The sequence below is a fragment of the Mus musculus genome, chromosome 6 (genome assembly GCF_000001635.26).
Source record: "Mus musculus strain C57BL/6J chromosome 6, GRCm38.p6 C57BL/6J".
Taxonomy (NCBI): Eukaryota; Metazoa; Chordata; class Mammalia; order Rodentia; family Muridae; genus Mus; species Mus musculus.
Window position 1 is genome coordinate 43,600,577 of NC_000072.6, and position 19,747 is coordinate 43,620,323.

At 38.2% G+C, this 19,747-nt stretch overlaps 1 protein-coding gene across 4 annotated transcripts in view; it reads right to left on the reverse strand.

The window, feature by feature from the left end:
• Tpk1 (thiamine pyrophosphokinase) overlaps positions 1–19,747 on the reverse strand; it is a 328,217-nt gene that overhangs the window by 261,001 nt on the left and 47,469 nt on the right. For 3 of the 4 annotated variants that reach the window (XM_006506218.4, NM_001311111.1, NM_013861.4), the window contains exon 3: positions 10,738–10,809. The exons of the other annotated variant lie outside the window; for it this stretch is intronic. In XM_006506218.4, coding sequence (XP_006506281.1) covers positions 10,738–10,809 — 72 coding nt within the window. The remainder of the gene's footprint in view (positions 1–10,737; positions 10,810–19,747) is intronic. 4 annotated transcript variants of the gene reach the window in all.

Sequence of the window (19,747 nt, forward strand, 5' to 3'; positions counted from 1 at the left end):
ACAGAACAGTTGTTCCCTTCCATGCAGTATAATAAAATAAAGAACTCAACATCACACTGGTGGGTTTTTGTTTTCCTTTCTTTCTTTTCATTTTGAAACATCACTTTTGATTTCCTTGAAATTTATTATCAGGAATGGCATTTCTGCCTCTAGCAGTTTTCTAACGGACTCCTGATTCTCGCTCCCAGTGTGTGTGTATCACATAGTTCTCTATCCCCAAAGACCCTCATAGAACTCCAGCAGTCCACAGGCACCATTACACAAGACTGCTTGCGTACAGGGCCTTTTTTCTCACTTTTGGTCCCATTTGCCTGAGGGATTATAAATGCTCATGGGTAAAGCTTTCCTTTCCTGTAAGGGGCCTGCCCCAGTCTTTAGAATGAATAGTATTTAGAGGGATACAGAGTTGAACTAAGGCCAAAAATTGGTAATCTCTGGCCTTGTAACACTCTCTTACTAGTTAGTGCTAATAAAATAAGCACTGGTTTCTTTTCCCATATCATTTTGAGTTAATAAACACTGGTTTCTTTTCTTCCTGGCTCAAGGGCTGGCCAAGAGAGGCTTGGAACTCACTAACTCTTCATGAACCAGAGAGAAAAGAAAATAAAATCATTTAAACAGAGGAGCACAGATGTACACATACTTGTACGCGCTAGTGCACGCGCGTACACACACACACACACACACACACACACACACACACAGAGTAGTTGAGCATGACCACCTGTCTCATCAACTCTACAAGTAGTCATCTATACTTACATACATATGCTTATACCTACATACATACGCATGTACATTTATATAGACAAACACACATTTGGTGGATAGGGCTGAGCCCCAAATGCCTTCTTTGGTTTTCTTAGACCTTCTTAGATGAATGTTCTTTAGAAAATTACCTCATAGATAAAATGTTTACAAAAAGAGGAGATACAGAAGGATGTTGATATTAAGTTCAAAGCAGTATTTCATTCTATAAGCTAATTGTAAGTTCAAAGCAACAGGTTCTCACAGCCTCACTTTAACATAGTGCACACCCGTGGCTTCATTCTTGGCTCAGACATAGAATGAATACTTTCCTTGATCACAAATTCTATTCATATTTTTAGTGTAATTGTGGAAGCTCACTGTATTCCTTGTCATGCAGCCTTTACAGAATATTCTGAGAGGAATAGGCACATTCCATTCATGATTCTAACTTTATTATGTCTTTCTGGCAAAACAACTAAAACCATCTCTTAAAACTTCCTTCCTAAAATTATTTGAATTAAATCAGGAATTCTATAAAATCAATAATCCATTCAAACAGAATTCATGAAAGTTTTTCATATTGAACAGCAGAAAATTTGCTTAACAGGGTGGGCTGATGCCCAAGAATCATTAGGCTATGTAATAGTGAGAGGAAAAGGCATATTAGCAGCGTGAAGCAATCCTGGAATAAAATTCTCTGAAGGCTCTGCAATTCAGGTTTTACCCATCATAGCCATGCAAAATAGTGAGCTTTCTCCAGGAAACTTATTTGCCTGCCTTGAGCCTTTTCCAGATGACTTCTGACACTTTCCTGCCTCTCAAACTCCCTTTAAAGCATCCTGACCAATTCAATGGTATAAAATCCCAAGTGTGCTGTAATCCTTAAGGACTGATTCCAGAAACTGCCAGTCTGCAAATCCTATCAAGAAAAGGATCTTGTGCTTCTGCCTCTGTAATCCCAGATCTGCAAGAATCACAGTTCATTTGCTTAGAAATTTAATAAGCATTGTGAATGATCACTAAGTCAGAGCATACCATTAGACAAGAGGCTTAAGGTCTCTGTAGAGGCAGACTCCTAAGGATATTTCCTTTTCTTGGAACATTTTGGTTACTTGTTAAATCAAGAAGATAAATTTCCTCAGAATTAAGTTTCTTTAATTAAGAATTTAATGCTTATAATGAATGTCTCTTACACTCTTCAACAGAAAGCTTATCCTTAGCAAAAAATATTTCAAGCAAGTATGTTCTAATTAAAGTAAACTAAAGTCACTCTTTGATCTGATAATTAAAACAATAAATATTAAGAAGAGGGAAATACACAAAAAAACAGTAACAATGGACATTTCTATCTAGCTTCTTCAATCAATCACACTATGAAAAAATAAACAGCTTTGTTCTTCTGTACCAAGTATTTCATTTCATGAAGCACTAGAACTTCTCATGTTCCAAGACATATCACAAAGAAGTAATTGCTCACTACAATGTTAAAAAAAAAATGAAGATATGATCATTAGATACTAAAGATGATGTGCAATTTAATCACCAATTTTTATATGCAGATGAGATGAAGAAAGTATTCATAAAAGAAAGAGGATATTTCAAATATAACACTATACATGTTATTATCTCAGGTGTAAGAGATGGATAAGAACTGGTGTTCCATGGAATTTTAGTTGTGTTATCATCTAAACTTACCAAGGCCATTATCATACCAGCTAATAAGAGCTGCATTTAAAATAATAATTATAAAATAAAATAATGTCCTCCTGAATTCCAAACCACTATTTCTTAAAGTATACCAAAACAGTCTTATTTAATGAATAAATAAATAACTCAACAAACAAATCACTTAGAAGTCTAAATTTGTGATCTCCACTCCATACACCATAATGTCCAAAATACTATGCTAGGACAACAGGGTAGATTTGAGACACCTGCTGCATGAATATTTCCAAAACTGAGAACAGAGTGTTTAAACCTTGCTGTGTTAAATCTCCCAGAAGATTTCATAGGGGATCTCATTGCTGAGAAAGACTAGAAAACACTGGGCCACGCTTTAATTACGCAGACCGCTGTTGCCGTAATGCCCTCGGGAATGTAATCCACATGCATAAAACAACACACCTAAGCATATAATCCATGGTTTAGTAAGTTCACAAAATTGTGCAACAATTATAAAATTGACTTGCGAACATTTTATCAATACGAGATTAACTTCAATAAGTCTCTGACTCCCAACCACAGAGTATTAAGCTTGCATGAATGTATTTCCTAGCTCTGTAAATTCTACAGTTTGGAGCATTTCATTTTAATTGAGTTGTAAGAGGTTGGCTTTTGTGCCTCGATCCTGTCACTTAGATCATTATATTCAAGGTTCATTAAATTTATAACATACCAGTGCTTCATTCTTTTTTGTAACTGAGTAATATTGTTATGGATGTTCATATGTACATGTTCTCTCATTTCTCTTGTGCTTGAATCTAGAAGTTGAAATAGGCTGAGTGATAACTCTGAGGAGGGTTCAAGTGGTTTTCAAAGTTATTCCACCATTGACATTCCTGTCAGCAGTGTGTCTGACTTATGATTTCTCTGAAATCTACCAACTCTTATTCTCAACAGAATTTAGTGGGTATGACATGGTATCTTACTGCTGTTCCAACTTCTATGGTGGTGAGCATTTTTTCACAGGCATGTGCATGTTGGGCATGTGCAAATTTTCCACCAAAAAAAAAAGTCTTTTCAGGAGCTCCATCTCCCAGCCACCATGGGTATGAACTCGGCAGACTGTCCCAAGGTCCCCAGACGACTCTCCAAGCTGCAGGCGTCCTAGTATGCCCAGGATCATGGGTGAGTGGAACACAAAATCTGTTCCAAACCAATCGTGACAGGCCTGTGACAGCAGGAGCAAGGACACAGGAGCCCTGCCTGACCAGCGGCTTGGGTTCCTTCTGATCAGTACTAGTATACCTTGGATTCAAACATACCCGACAGCCCCACAGTCCCCAGAAGAGACACCATTTCCTGGAGCTGTAACATGCCCAGGATCTTAGGATTTCAGGATACCAGGAGCTTGGTCACACCAGGATCGCAGGGTCTCAGAGGAAGCTTGACTGCCAAGAACTCTGACAGATCCAGAATCTCAGGTCCTCAGGATCCCAGAATCACAGTATCACAGAGAAAGCTGGACTCTGAGGATTATTATAACTGGGATTATAAGAAGCACAGGCTCCAATCAGATATATTGAGGGCAGCAAGCACTTCAGATAATCAGACGGCAGGAGGCAAGCATAAGAACAGAAACAACAGAAACCAAAGTTACTTGGCATCATCAGAACCAAACTCTCCCACCACGGCAAGTCCTGGATATACTATCACACCAGAAAAGCAAGATATGGATCTAAAGTCACTTCTCATGATGATGATGGAGGACTTTAAGAAGGAAATAAATAACTACCTTAAAGAAAGACAGGAGAGCACTTGGAAGGCAGAGGCAGGCAGGTTTCGGAGTTTGAGGCTAGCCTGGTCTACAAAGTGAGTTTCAGGACAGCCAGGGATATAGAGAAACCTAGTCTCAAAAAACCAAAAAAAAAAAAAAGAAAAAAAGGAAGGAAGGAAGGAAGGAAGGAAGGAAGGAAGGAAGGAAGAAAGAAAGAAAGAAAGAAAGAAAGAAAGAAAGAAAGAAAGAAAGAAAGAAAGAAGAACACAGCTAAACAGCTAGAAACCCTTAAAGAGGAAACACAAAAATCTCTTAAAGAGTTATAGAAAAATACTACCAAACAGGTGAAAGAATTGAAGAAAACCATCCAGTACCTAAAAATGGAAGTAGAAACAATAAAGAAATCACAAACAGAGACAACTCTGGAGATAGAAATCCTAGGAAAGAAATCAGGAACCATAGATGCAAGCATCAGCAACAGAATAGAAGAGATGGAAGAGAGAATCTCAGGTGCAGAAGATTCCATAGAGAACATGGGCACAACAATCAAAGAAAATGCAAAATGCAAAAGGATCCTAACTCAAAACATCCAGGAAATCCAGGACACAATGAGACGACCAAACCTACGGATAATAGATATAGATGAGAATGAAGATTTTCAACTTAAAGGGCCAGCAAATATCTTCAACAAAATTATAGAAGAAAAGTTCCCAAACCTAAAGAGATGCCCATGAACATACAAGAAGCTTACAGAACTCCAAATAGACTGGACTAGAAAGGAAATTCCCCCAACACATAATAATCAGAAGATAGAATATTAAAAGCAGTAAGGGAAAAAGGTCAAGTAACATATAAAGGCAGACCTATTAGAATTACTCCAGACTTCTCACCAGAGACTACGAAAGCCAAAAGATCCTGGACAGATGTTATACAGACCACAAGAGAACACAAATCTCAGCTCAGGTGACTATACCCAGAAATACTCTCAATTACTATAGATGGAGAAACCAAAGTATTCCATGACAAAACCAAATTCATACAATATCTTTCCACAAATCCAGCCCTTCAAAGGATAATAAAGGGAAAACTCCAACACAAGGAGGGAAATGACACCCCAGAAAAAGAAAGAAAGTAATCCTTTAACAAACCTAAAAGAAGATAGGCACAAGAACAGAATCCCAACTCTAACAACAAAAATAACAGGAAGTAACAATAACTTTTCCTTAATATCTCTTCATATCAATGGACTCAATTCTCCAATAAAAAGACATACAGTAACAGACTGGCTACATAAACAGGACCCAACATTTTGCTGCATACAGGAAACCCATCTCAGGGACAAAGACAGGCACTATCTCAGAATAAAAGGCTGGAAAACAATTTTCCAAGCAAATTGTCCTAAGAAACAAGCTGGAGTAGCAATTCTAATATCGAATAAAATCAACTTCCAACCCAAAGTTATCAAAAAAGACAAGGAGGGGCACTTCATACTCATCAAAGGTAAAATCTTCCAAGATGAACTCTCAATTCTGAATATCTATGCTTCAAATGCAAGAGCATCCACATCCATTAAGGAAACTTTAGTAAAGCTCAAAGCACACATTGCACTGCACACAGTAATAGTGGGAGACTTTAACACCCCACTCTCATCAATGGACAGATCCTGGAAACAGAAACTAAACAGAGACACAGTGAAACTAACAGAAGTTATGAAACAAATGGATTTAACAGATATCTACAGAACATTTTATCCTAAAACAAAAGGACATACCTTCTTCTCAGCACCTCATGTTACCTTCTCCAAAATTGACCTTATAATCGGTCACAAACCAGGCCTCAACAGATACAAAAATATTAGAATTATCCCATGCATCCTATCAAATCAGGGTATAGGGGACTTTCGGGATAGCATGTGAAATGCAAATGAAGAAAACATCTAAATAAATAAATAAATAAATAAATAAATAAAGTCTATTAAGGTCCTTTGTCCATTTTTAAAAATGAATCCCTTCTTGCTTTTGTTATTAATCTGTAAGAGTTTCCCATATGCATGTGTGCATCTGTAGTAGTTTGAATGAAATGGGTCACTTCTGTCCATATTTTGGATACTTTGCCCCCAGTTGGTAGAAATGGTTGGGAAGGATTACTAGGTCTGCCCTTGTAGGAGGAGACATATCACTGGGACTAAGCTCTGAGGTCTCCATAGTCCATTCCATTCCTGTCAGGTGCTCCCACTCTCACTTGCGTTCTCTCTCTCTCTCTCTCTCTCTCTCTCTCTCTCTCTCTTTCTGTCTATCTCTCTCTCTCTCCCTCCTTCCCTTCCTCCCTCCCTCCCTCCCTCCCTCCCTCCGGTCATGGTTCCTGTTTCAAGATGTGAGCTCTTAACTACCTACTATTGTTCCAGAGCTGTGCTTGCTTACCTACCTGCTGCAATGCTCCCTGCCAAGATGGTCATGAACTCACATTCTGAAACTGTAAGTCCTCAGTGAACTCTTTCTTCTATAAACTGCCTAGATCACTGTGTCTTTAAAGTAATAGAAAAGTAACTAAGACTTTTGTCACACTCGGATACAAAGTTTCCCAATATTTGTTGTGCTATGTGAGTTACCTTTACACTTTCTTGATAATAACCTCTAAAACATAATACAGTTTTTAATATATTTTCCTTTTAAAATTTTTTTATTTCTTTAAATTTTGAGAATTTCATATATATTTGAGTACATTACTCTTATATCTTGATTCTTCTATACTTATTATACATATGAACATATCTTTACGCTGACCACTAGGCCTGTATAATCTATCAGGGAACTTGTCCCTGGAGAAAACTGATTCGTGCTGCTCAGTGGTCATTAATTGTGTCTTTGCTCATTACATGTGGAGGACACATGCCACAGCACACATGTAGAGCTCTAAGGACAATTCTGATGAATCAGTTCTTTCATAGCATCCTCCTTTTTTCCCTAAACAAACTAAAAATCAACATTCCTAATAATATCTTTGTTCCCTAAAGATGAAATCAGCTTTACATTTACTATAAAATGCTAAGCATATTTTTATTAAGATAATAGCTCTTGGCCTATAGATTTACATGGTTAAGCTTTACTATATTAATATAATATTGCAGAGCTATGATACAGAACCAAGATTTGGTAGCAGTTAAATTAAGTGTAAAATACTGCTTGGAATCGGTAGGTAGATGAATAAAAGACAATGATGATTATGGGCACCATGCCTATATTATGCAACCATTCTATTGCAGCAAGAGTTAGAAACACAAGGATACACAAAAGCAAGGAATACACAAGCACACAAAGATACACACACAGAGAAGCAGACAGGAGGCATGAGGCCGGTATGCATGAGGAAAAGAGATAAGTAACAGAGAGGAACTCTCTTTGGTAGTCCACCATCTGCAACATGCAGTGCCAAGTTCTGACACAAAGGACTCAGAGACTCTAGACCCTTCAGAAAGTGCCTAGCTGTGCACATCTGAGCCAAAAAAAGATGCCCTGCTACCTGCTCCCCCCTCCTGTGGATAAGAGTCCCAACTGAGAGAGAGTGGGATTGGTTGTGAGGCAGCTACCAGGGAAGTTCTTCTGAGAGATACCCAGACTGATCCCACAGCTCCTCTGATGACAACAACAAAGCCTGAAAAAAAGACGCACCAGGACAGAAGCAGCTCAGGGGTCAGAGCACCTTTGAAGAGACTCAGAATGAAGAAAGGTAAGACTGCTGTTACCTAAAATAAGGTCTCACTGGCATGGGATCAGCTGTGGCGATGGTCCAAGGATACCACAGCGTCCACTAAAGGGCTAGGATCAATATGTAACAATAAAGAAAAAACTGGCCATGAATTTGCCAGGAAGTTAGCTTGGCAGTGGTTGAAGGTAGAAAGAAATAGACAAAATGATATGACTATATTTTATTTTTTTAATTGAAAGCATGCACAGGGCCTGCACTGAGAGGGGCATGCAGACATGAGCCAAGAAGCTATATCCAATCGGTATCTGCTCACAAAGTAAAAATAAGCTTTTGCCAACAGAATTTCACTACATAGGTTAGCCACACTTAACCACACGTCCAGCAGTAGATGGCGAAAATAGCACAAGCTCCATGATATTTCCATACACTTTTAGTCTCATATTGCTTTGTTTGGCCATTTCCACTTCTCTACCTAAATATTTATTTTTAATTGCCAGATTAAATGAAATCTACAAAATAATAAGACAAGTAGGTACTTCTAAAAACATTCATCAAAACTTCATGAACTATAAAAAAGAAAATTCATTTTTAAAAAATCTAGAAAGTCAATATTCTCTAACCCTTTTATAGGGGGAGTTTCTCTAATTTTTGATTGGTTAAATAAAGGCGGCAGAAGCCAATCACTGGGCGAAAGAGAGGTGGGATTTCAGGGCAGGGCAGGAAGAGGAGCGAGAGGATTGGGAATTAGACCAGACAGGAGAACAGAGAGGAACTGCATGTAGGTTTCTCAGGGCACCAATAGTTTGTAGCCTCTTCAGGCAATAGTGGAGGCCGTGGAGAATGGGGCAGGATTTTCTTCACCCAGCCTTTGAGTTATCTGGTCAGTTTTAAAATTTAGTCTCCAGTGTTTTACTTTCACAGAGCTAACGGGTGAGACCGGGCGGTGTTGGAGGTGGCAAGGCCAGCCACAGGGTGGTCTGTGGAGCACAAGCAGTGCCTATGGAAGTGGGGCTAGCAGAGTAGTGATCTTGGAGAAAGAAGACCAAGCAAGGGGAAGCGTTACACACAACCGATGACGTCCAACATGGTAGGTGAAAGTCCACTATTTAGGATTCTCAGATGGATTCAGATGCAGTAAAGCAGGTCTGAAAGGAAGGGGTGGGGGGTTCTCCTTGAGAGGAGTCATGTGATGACTCAAGCATGGGAATCTTAAACAAAGGAACACAGGATAGACTCAGCTTACAAGCTCTGACTTCCCCTGCTGTGGAAAAGGACAGGATAGTGGCTCCAGGAGCCAAGTAAAAGCCGCCTGTTTCCCGTAAGTATCTAATCATAGGATAGAATTATAAGTTTGATTTAATTGTTCTTAAAGATAGAAGAGTATATAGATTTTACCTGACCCATGTGTGGAATCCTCCCCACAGATAGAAACTGATACAAGACTTTGGGCCCAGAGGTGCTGGGACTCCTGCTGTAGGCAGAAAGACTACAGCCCCCAAGAAAACACACAAGGAGAGTGTATGAAAATAAAATGTTCTAGGTAAAAAAAAAAGGGGGGGGTCTTTCAGGATAACTCATATTCTTCGAACATGTTGGGCTCCACCGGAATTTTGAGTTAAATATCCTGACATGACAGATTAGAAAAAAGCCTAAAAATAAGCTCATTCAGTATTTGTTTTGTTTACTTCATTTGTTTTGAATGAAAATGGGTAGGATTTTGAGTTTTGTGGTTATTATTGTTCCTCTGGGAGAGAGGTCAAGTTTAACTCTTTCTGGTTACTGACGAAAGGACATGCTAACTTGGGACATGCTATGTTTGTGTTTATATAAAGGCTATGAGGCTCTGGACCCTTTCCAGAGTTGTATGGATCAGAAATGACAAAGGAAGACCCCCTGAAGAACTAGAAAATTCAAGAGAACCAAACAGGAAAGGTAAAGATCATTTGTACCATCTTTTTTTACATGGGTATTTAAACTAAATTTCATAAACATTATCAACTAAATCTTTAAAGAACAGACAAAAAAATAAATTTTCAAAACAGCCTTTTCTCTAAAATGAAGTTAGGAGATATATAATGGAAGCTTTGGGCACGGCATAGTTAATTGTAAGATTTCTGCAATGCAACAGATTTTCCATGTTTCCCTGTTCTGCATTAGTCTAACAGTTCCATGTACTGCTTCCAACATAGATCACCATTGTCACAAGGCTTTACAACCACAGAAGTGACTGCACAAAAGCTCCTGGGAACGAGGGATCTATGGTGACAGGGATAGCAGCCTAGAGCCATTACAAACTGGGTGAGATACCAGGCTATGGTGTTCTAGCCTCTCCTTTCTCTATGTTAACCTACACTCCCAAGGCCCCTCACATTAACATTAACCTCTGCTATGCTGGCTTCATGTGGCAGAAAAGCAACACAGACATGAGGAGTACACATTCAACTCTGTACTGGGTCAGCAGAGCCCTTGTCTGCCTCTTGTTTCAGATGTGTAAAGGCACCTGAGTCCTACAGTGCTCAGACACCAGAAGGCCAAGAATTATACTATAAATGCACAACAACATACATACTTTAATTTTTTTCAACCCTACTTTCATTTTTTATAAACAAGTTTTCATTTTCATGTAGGAGTTTTCATTTTCTGAGTAGCTGGTTTGTGTCAGACATGAAGCTATTGAAATCTTGTTCACCATTAAAAAAAAAAAAAAAGTCCCATACAATGAGACACTTTGGCTAGCTCACAGAATACACTGCGAACTAGGACCTTTTCTGTTTCAGGTAAGTTCCAAGGCACATGCCAGTCACATTACTCAGGCCCAAAGACAATTACATGTTAACGAAGATTACCTTTTTTCCAAAGATGGCGAAATCGTGCATCCAAAGGCTGATTAAGAACCACAAGGCAGTATTTCAAGTTCCCTAAAGAAAAGGGAAAAGATAAAACACACACTTAGAGGAGCTGAGCCCCACCCACAGTCTGGGTCTGTATCTTAAGCCCAGGTACATAGAGCTAGACTGCAATAGCCGCTACTCTCATATACTTTCCTTTTTAAAGAGATCATGTCAGTGGGACTCACTTTATTCAGAACATCTCTCTCTCTCACATCATTTCTCTGAGAAAAGTATCATGAAAGTAGTTTATAGTAAAAGTAAACTTTTTTGCATAATATGAAATGTGAATTCTCAACCTTAAAATTTTTCTTTTTTTATTATTTAATTTTTTTATTAGATATTCTCTTCATTTACATTTCAAATGCTACCCCCTTTCCTGGTTTCCTCTCCAAAAGTCCCCTATATCCTCCCCCTGCCCTGCTCCCCAACCCACCCACTCCTGCTTCCTGGCGCTGGCATTCCCTGGTACTGGGGCTTATAATCATAGCAAGACCATGGGTTTCTCCTCCCATTGACCTTCAAATTTTCTACCACTGCTATGATGAAGTCCCTAGCAGCTGGTTTTAGAAACTCTACCACTTTCGGAACCTGGTGGTGTGTGACTTAGGGATGAAAGGGTAATAAATATTCATTCCTACTCACTCTTGTTAATAGCTTTCACTACATCCCACCCTACTTTGAACTTTGTAATATAAAACCACATTCTCACAAACCCTACAAGTATATCTATGACTCCTTCAAACAGCACTCTACAAAGTTATGGTGAATATTATTTCCTAAATTGTTTTGTAAGGGAAAACAAGCCAAGTTCAAGAATAAACAAGTTTCTGAAGCTGGGATGGGACTCAGAAATGAATCGCCTCTCAACTTCCTATGGTGAACTATACATAATACAACAAAAATACAATGAGGCTGTTAGGAATCTGCCAGCTCAGTTCAAGCACTCCTCAGTTTCAGAAACCAAATGATTGCTTGGTGATAAGAAAAACCATGCTGCAAGCCTTTGCACTACTAGAAACAGAAAAAGATAAGGTAATGAAATGTGATGTCATCGAGTACAACAAATCTTATTACTAGCTACATGCATGCACTGGGATCCAAACAAGAGTAAGTTTACAGGCTATATGTGCAAGAAGATGTTGATAATATTAAGATTGTATTCAACAATATATGAGGAATGCCAGATACCAGATGCCATGAATTTGAAAGAAAGGAAGTTGTGGGATATGGGAGGATGCAGGGAGAGGACAGGGAAAGAGGAAACAATGGAATTATACTGTAATCTCAAAAAAAAAATTAAAGTGAAGTACAGGACAGTATCCTAATGATGTAGGATATTAACAATAATATTACAAATTTTAACAGTAACATTTAACATGTCATTAAAATTGAATGTGAGGTACTTATGAAGTATGCGGTGCAAAACTGAGTTGAAATGCTGAGTGTTAAGAGTGCTTGCTACTTTTGCAAAAAACCTGATTTCAGTTCCCAGCCTCTGCTTAGGTGGCTCATAACTACTGCAAATAATGACATTATTTTATTTTAGCAATTTCTTTTAAATTTTTATTTGTTTAGTTAAGTAGCTATTCATTTATTTATAATGTAGAGTGTGGTATTTATTCAGAGGATAATTTGAGGGAGTCAGGATGCTCCCAGGATTTAGGTCCCTAGGACTGAATTCAGGCCACAGGGCTTGACCACAAGTGCCCTTACACATTGAGCCATCTACTGGCCCAATAACACTATTTATAAGACCTATTTCATTGTTTTATTTTAACTCCTGTTTTTCTCAATATTTTGTATACATATTTAAAATGTATTTAAATTAAAATACAACCAAATGTGGTGGCACATATCTTTAATTCCAGCACTAAGCACACAGATACAGGAGGATCTCTGTGAGTTCAAAGGCAGTCTGGTGTACATAGTAAAAACCAAGCTTGCCAGAAGCACCTAGTGAGACCTGTCTGGAAGTCAAAAACAAAGATAACAACTGTGGACTGGTGCTGAAAGAACTGTCCTCATTGGGGCTGGAGAGAAGACCCAGCAATGAGGAGCACTTGCCACTCTTACAGAGGGCCAGGGGTCACTTCCCAGCACCAACATGGACTGTCCTTAATTCCAATTATTACAAGGACTCTAATGACCTCAGTGAACAAAATACGCATACACAAAAAATTTAAAAAGGAAGATATATGAGAATGCAGACTTTAATTGTAATCTTGGTGACAGGTACCAAGATTAGTCCAAGGTAAATCAACCACTTAGGTGTTAGCAAACTGTTGAGCCTTACACCAAGCAAACAAATTATACTGAAAGATGAAGACAGAAACATATCAGAGGTGGAGAAGGGAGGGGTGGGTGGGGACAGTAAAAGTATATTTTATTCGCCTGATGTATTTGTCATCTCTGAGCCTAACTGCCTCTGTTTGCTAACTTTGGCCTAGTCCTAGAAGCTTCTAACCTCCATATGATCTTATCTAGACCTAGTATGTTTTCAACCTCAGACATTCTGCTGAATAAGCTCACCCTTTCTAGCTCTTTCTTGCTTCTGGCTGGCTGGTCAGCTCCTCTATTCTGGCTCAAAGCTCCTCCCAAGCTGACTTGCTCAGATTGGCTTCTTTCAGCTTCTGACTGGATTGTTCTGCTTGGCCTTACACTAACTTTGACAATACGTTGTAACCTTGAGGCTCCTTCTCATTCTCTAGCTTACTCTGTCTTCACCTATGTCTACCTTGCTCTCTCTCTCCAGTCTGTCTCTTTACAACTGTCCCAATAAGACTGCCCACTCTTAGTGCTACTCTTTCTTAAGTAGCTTATAGAAGTAGCTTAATTGTTCTAAAGATCTACTGTCCGAGAAAGCAAATTACATATAGATAAAGCATAACTATGAAAACCTCTGAACAAACATTCTATACCAAAGTCTATTAAAATAATTGAATTAATAATAGACTACAAAGAATTGATAAGTCAAATATAAGTTACAATGATTAGTGAAAACACACTTCTGGAAAAGTCTTTCCTGCCTTCCCCCAAGTGTGAAGTGATGGTGTGCTCTCCTTACATAATAAAAATAGTTACCCTTCCATTTCTAAGGTGCCATCATATTGATAATAGATGATAAAGTCGCTCTATCCTCTATCACCTCCAGCTTCCACCCAAATGCAATGTCCTCAGCAAAAGTAATTTTAAGCAGGTGTTTATCATCCAACATCTGAAACAACCATTGCCAAAGCCAACAGTGGTCGTGTATTATAAAACCAAATAGCTAACAATCCTTTTCCATCTTGCCCAAGCCATCTCATTCTCAGGGCAGAGTAGATAACTGGATTATCCTACTTTGTCACTCATGCTGACACCTACAGTCCTGTACATGAATCACCAAGAAGTTTCTTGTTCTGTCTATATAAAATGCTAACATCTCCACCAACATATCTGTCTGCATTCTGAGCCTGCCTTGTCCTTCCTAATAAATTAATCAACAAAACATTCATTCATTCTTTTTTGTAATATTTCCCTATTCCAGAACACAAGCTGCTGAATCCTTTACCTACAATAAGGATACACACACAGTAAGCACTCAATAATTCTGATGAGTAGCTCTTCCCAAACAGACTTCACATCCATGTGTAATAAATTAGCTCCAGATACCTTCTTTAATAAACACCGACTTTGTCCAATTTGGCCATATTTTGTCCTTTCGATGGTTCCCTAATATAATTCCTTACAAAATAAAGCTACTTCCTTCTAAAAGCAATAGGTCTGCCTACATCCTGAAGCCCTGAGCCCATTAAATGAAGAGTCCATAAAGTGTTTCTGAGAGGACACCAGGAAAGAGCAACAAGCACTCATTTTGCTTTCACACAGCTAAGTGGTGCTCTTCTCACTACATCTCATGACTAAGAACCAGAGATAAGCCACAGAAGAACAGCTATTCAGTAAGAGCTAGGAGATACTTGCATTGAGAACAAATTGACTTTTTAAGCTAAATATATGTTTATCTTTAACACCTACTTAAGAAATCAAGGAATCCATATAGCATGCATTCAGTCCTATAAATTTGGCTATATAGCTGGTTATTATCGCTCATGTTTTCAGGTTGAAAGTGTAAATGGATCTGAAAAGGTTTGAATCAATTTCCATTTGAAGGCATTATCTCCCATGATGCAACAGAAATGACTCTGACTATGTATAGCTACTATAAACTCAATGCCACTATAGACAAAACAACTGAATACATTTTCACAAGAAACCATACAGGCTAGGAATGTATGTAATATGTTATGATTAGTAAGATTCTACTGTGTAGGAAATAGGATGAAGAGGACATAAGCTGGCAAAGTACTGAATTTTCCTTGCTATAACACAAGGCTACCTAAAGAATGTTTTCTTCTTCACTTTGCTATGACTAGTGATATTCTTTTTCCCAGTAGACATTTTCACTGTATAACTGAAATGAATAAAGCTTAATTCTTCATCTAAGCATACTGGCATCTCTTGAAGTGCTGACAGAATTCAAAGCTCCATCAATGGTCCCTTGCCTCTGTGACCTGAACCACAATAAATCATGTTTCCTGCCAATCAAGAAAAATCAATCACTCTCCAGCAAACTGTGGACAAAATGCCATAACCCTAAGGGTTCATCATAAAGTCCTAAGAAATTATAGTCCATCACATCAGTTCTGATATGTTGACAGCTGGGACCAAAAATAATACTCTTCATACTTGAAAAATCGGTTCTGAAGATTTCCTAAAGACAAAAGCTATGAGTTTAGAATGTGTTTATCAAACAAACACAGAGATAGCCACTCTTATACCCAACCATCTCTAACCACACACACACACACACACACACACACACACACACACACACAAATAGAATCCCAACCACAAACAGTAGAAAGAAGGAAGGCAAACCATGGATCAGAAGACAATGCTTTTCCTGGGCATCTATCTGGCATTGGCGCGTTTTAGTGAGGACTGTTTAGCAGACAGATGCCCTCCAAACCCTCCAAAGCTTCTAGGCTGCCAAAATAACATCATGGAAAACAAGTACTTAGTAAACATGGACTGTTTCTTTCATTTTAAAATATTTCCTAAAAATTATTTTACTTAAAAGTTATCTCAATATTTAAAATTAAAATATGATCAAATAAAACTAAGCTGGATATACTTATGACCAACTGAGACTTTAGGTTTGAGAGAGAAAAAAAGAAAAGCTCTAGTTTCAGAGTTTTTCCAACAGTCCTTTAATTGACATCGACTGCATTCCACATTATTATGAGCTCAAAGTACTTCTAGATTAAAACCATTGTGTTTTTTGACCAATTTCTCTAAACAAGAATTTTTACATGCAAAAAATCTGGAGACTGAATGGTGGATGAATTCTGATTACCTAGTTCATGATATAAATCATCATATGCATAGTGTAGGAAGTCCAGACTAAAGTATATTTTGTTAATGTCACAGTCACCATAGGTTTTTGATTTAACCTGCAGCTGGAAGAATAATGAACAAGATGCCAGCATCTGGAATCTGGTTTCTCAGATTCCCTGTTACTGTCTTGTCCCCTGGTGAAAAGAAGAGAAGTGAGAGATAATTACCAGGTATCACATGGCTGAATGGGGAAAATCTAGTCTAGCAGGCCATTTCTATAAGGACACCACAGTCCCCTTGAGAACATAAACATCTCCTCAAATGCTCTCCTCTCAATGCTACTACCGAGGATCAACTTACCAAATGAATATTCAGATGTAATTGGACTAGTGTGTATACTTTTAAACACACTTGAAACTGAAAATATTTCAAAAGTATGAAAGTTTGCATAAAGGCTGGGTTAAAAAGTATCTTCTGAGCAAAAAACAAAGCAGAAAATTACAACAAAAATCACCTGCATCATTAGTTAGCAATCAAATGCAAGTGCACGTGCTCATTTCCCATTCCCCAGAACCCAGCAGACTGCCTGGCACACAGTAGCTGCTCAGTAATACAGACCAAACGCTGGACTGGACACTCAACAGTGTGTCCTCTTAGACAGGCCATGGCAGGTATCAGGCATCCAGACGAATCCAGCACCACTCCACGGACACACTAGGTACCTTCCCTCTTTTTCAGGTGCTCATTTTTAGTTTCTCTTCTGTCTTGAATAAACTTGAGAAAACTTCACTGAATACACCTATGGGGCTACCAGGTGTGGTGGTGCACTACCTGAATTCCAGAACTTGATTCTGAGGTAAACAGATCTCCAAATTCAAGGCTAGCCTGGTCTATAAAGTAAATTCCAGGACACCCTGGGATACACACACACACAAATCCTGTCTTGAAAATAAACAAACAAAAGAGCATGGGGTCTGCAATCACTTAAATCTCTGCTGTGTCACTCAATAGCCACATGCCTTTGAGATACTTGGCGATTATTATTAACATCTCTGATTTTACAATCTAGTGGAAAATCATAATGGAAACTCAACTGAATACACAAAGAGCTCTAGCAACACTGAGGAAGTAAACTCTCAGCAGATGGAGTTTTCTCCCCAGCACAGTCCTCCTTAGCTTCAAGCCTGAAGACAACATCTTACTCCCCTTCACCATTTGATCCTCATCTACATTAATGAGTTTTTTCTTCGTCAACATTTCATAACCTTTAGACATACATAAAGTATAGTCTGGTAATTCCTATTGTCTTCAAAAAATCCCCCGAGGACCTGGGAAAAGGTGAACTAATTTCTAACATGAATTTGTAATGTCCCTTGTTCATGGTGCTGTTAACTGTGCTTCTAAAACACTAACCTGCAAAACTGGAAAGGTACATGTGCACACTAACAAAACTATCTTAATATGAGGGTAATCTCAACTCCTTTCCAATTAATCTTTACGATTTTTGTCCCTTACAAACTTAGCTATAAATAACACTACACCTTGTAGGAATGGGAACAATCTTAAAATAGGTAACGAGGTAAACAGGGAAGAAAGATGAATGGCAAGCTATAGCAGGTTCAATTTGGAAGCCCTCCCTCGGAGAATCAAATGGTCCAGTTCCAAGTCAGCTACATACTGAATTCTATTTCTGTCCATGACATTCTTGTAAAGTCACACACTGGATCTCTAGGGAGAAGACTAAAGTACTCTTAAGACTTTCAGGAAAGGTTAATTATAAAAAAAAAAAATACCAATTGATGCCAGTACCTGGAAGCCTTCCATATGAACTCTGTCTCATCAGCATCCCTCCATCCACACACACCTGAAATGCTCCAAATGCAAAAGAAGGACCACGGGACCACACAGAGATACGGTAGGTTTTTTCAGTAAAATGAAATAATCACTTATAATTTTTATGAATAATATAGTTCACTAGTTTTCAACATATCTCTACTTTGTATATTCTATATGTAATCATTATGTGCTCAGGATCATTGTGGGGTACACATCACCCTGCAACATGACAACTTATACTATTAATACTCAGTAACACGCCTGCCAAAACACATATGAAGAAAAGGAAAACAAATACAAAACGAGCCTTCATTTTGTTCCTCAGAGTTATTAGAAGACACGATGTGACTCTATTCACCAATTTGAAAATGAATGTTTTTGCACATTTCACCATCTATAGAATTTATCCTGATGCATTCAGAATGTGCTTGGCATCACAGCACTGACTGCTTAGTTAAGGTTTCATTCTTCTTGCGTTACATAAACTAATAGGGCAACTTACATTAGTGGCACCATAGATGCAATTACAGCTGGTACTTAAGATATTCATACTACTAGGCTATACTAGCATCATGAGTATTTATGAATTGTAGTAAGGTTTCAAAATAATTTGAAGCTTGTGGAATAAAGGTGTCCAGTTAAAACATCAGCTATTAGCAAAGAATGTTTGTCACCTATCTTTATCATTTGAAAGCCACGATTCTCCACTGATATCATAACACAGCTGGTGATATACAGATTGATATTTTGGATCCAATGAGATAAATGGATTCACTGTGGTAAAAGACTGAACACAGCCGACTCAATGTGCCAACTTTAAAGAGACCACAGAGGGGAAATCATGGCCTCCACAGAAGAACACTGCCAGGAAGCTCATTTTAGTGTCTTAAAGGACATAAGTATTCAAATGAGGAAGTACAGTATGCAAAAAGCTACACCCACCCACACGCCCCAATACACTGAATTGTTCATAGACTAACAAAGTAGTAGAAAAACTTTAGTGAGAAAGATATTAACCACACAGAAAAATGAAGCCCATCCACTTTAAGTAATGATCACCAGCCACCTCTTGCCCTCATTTCAGCTGAAAGACTCAAATAATGTATTTTATTTTAAATCTGCCCTGCCTTATTGTTCAGGGTAAGGTCAAGGTGTGCTTTAATTTATATTAAGTAGGAACAATTCTTAACTTCTAGTTAATCCACTCATTTACTTGAACATTATGAGTCAGCATAGGAGCTTCTGAAATTATAAATCCTTAAAACAAGCTGATAATTCTTTATGTATAAATCTATGAATGAAGTCTAAAGAAGACAATTATTTCTGCTCAGGAGTACACAAAACCCAAGGATTTATCCATTAGCATTGGAGTTCTAAGTACCAACACAGTAAGCTGCCATTTATCCAGACACTTGCGTCCTCTGAGCTCTGATGAAGAGAAGCCACAAGACAGGGACCACTGAGGATGTAATTAGAACTTTTCCTCACTGGTAGCCTCAAATCAAGAAAAAAAAAAAGTGCTGCTTTATTACACTGTAGCACACTGTTATGTAAACTATTTGCTATACATTAATTACTTACACATTAGTACGTACACATCCAGTAACAAGTTACCCCATAACAAGGAAACTCAATGGGAGAAATTCTATTCTTTGATGTATCCTAGTGCTTGGAGCAGTGCAGAGGCTCAGCAAGTCATCAGTAAACACAAGAATAAAAACAAAAATGTATACAACAAACTTTTATAGAAGTA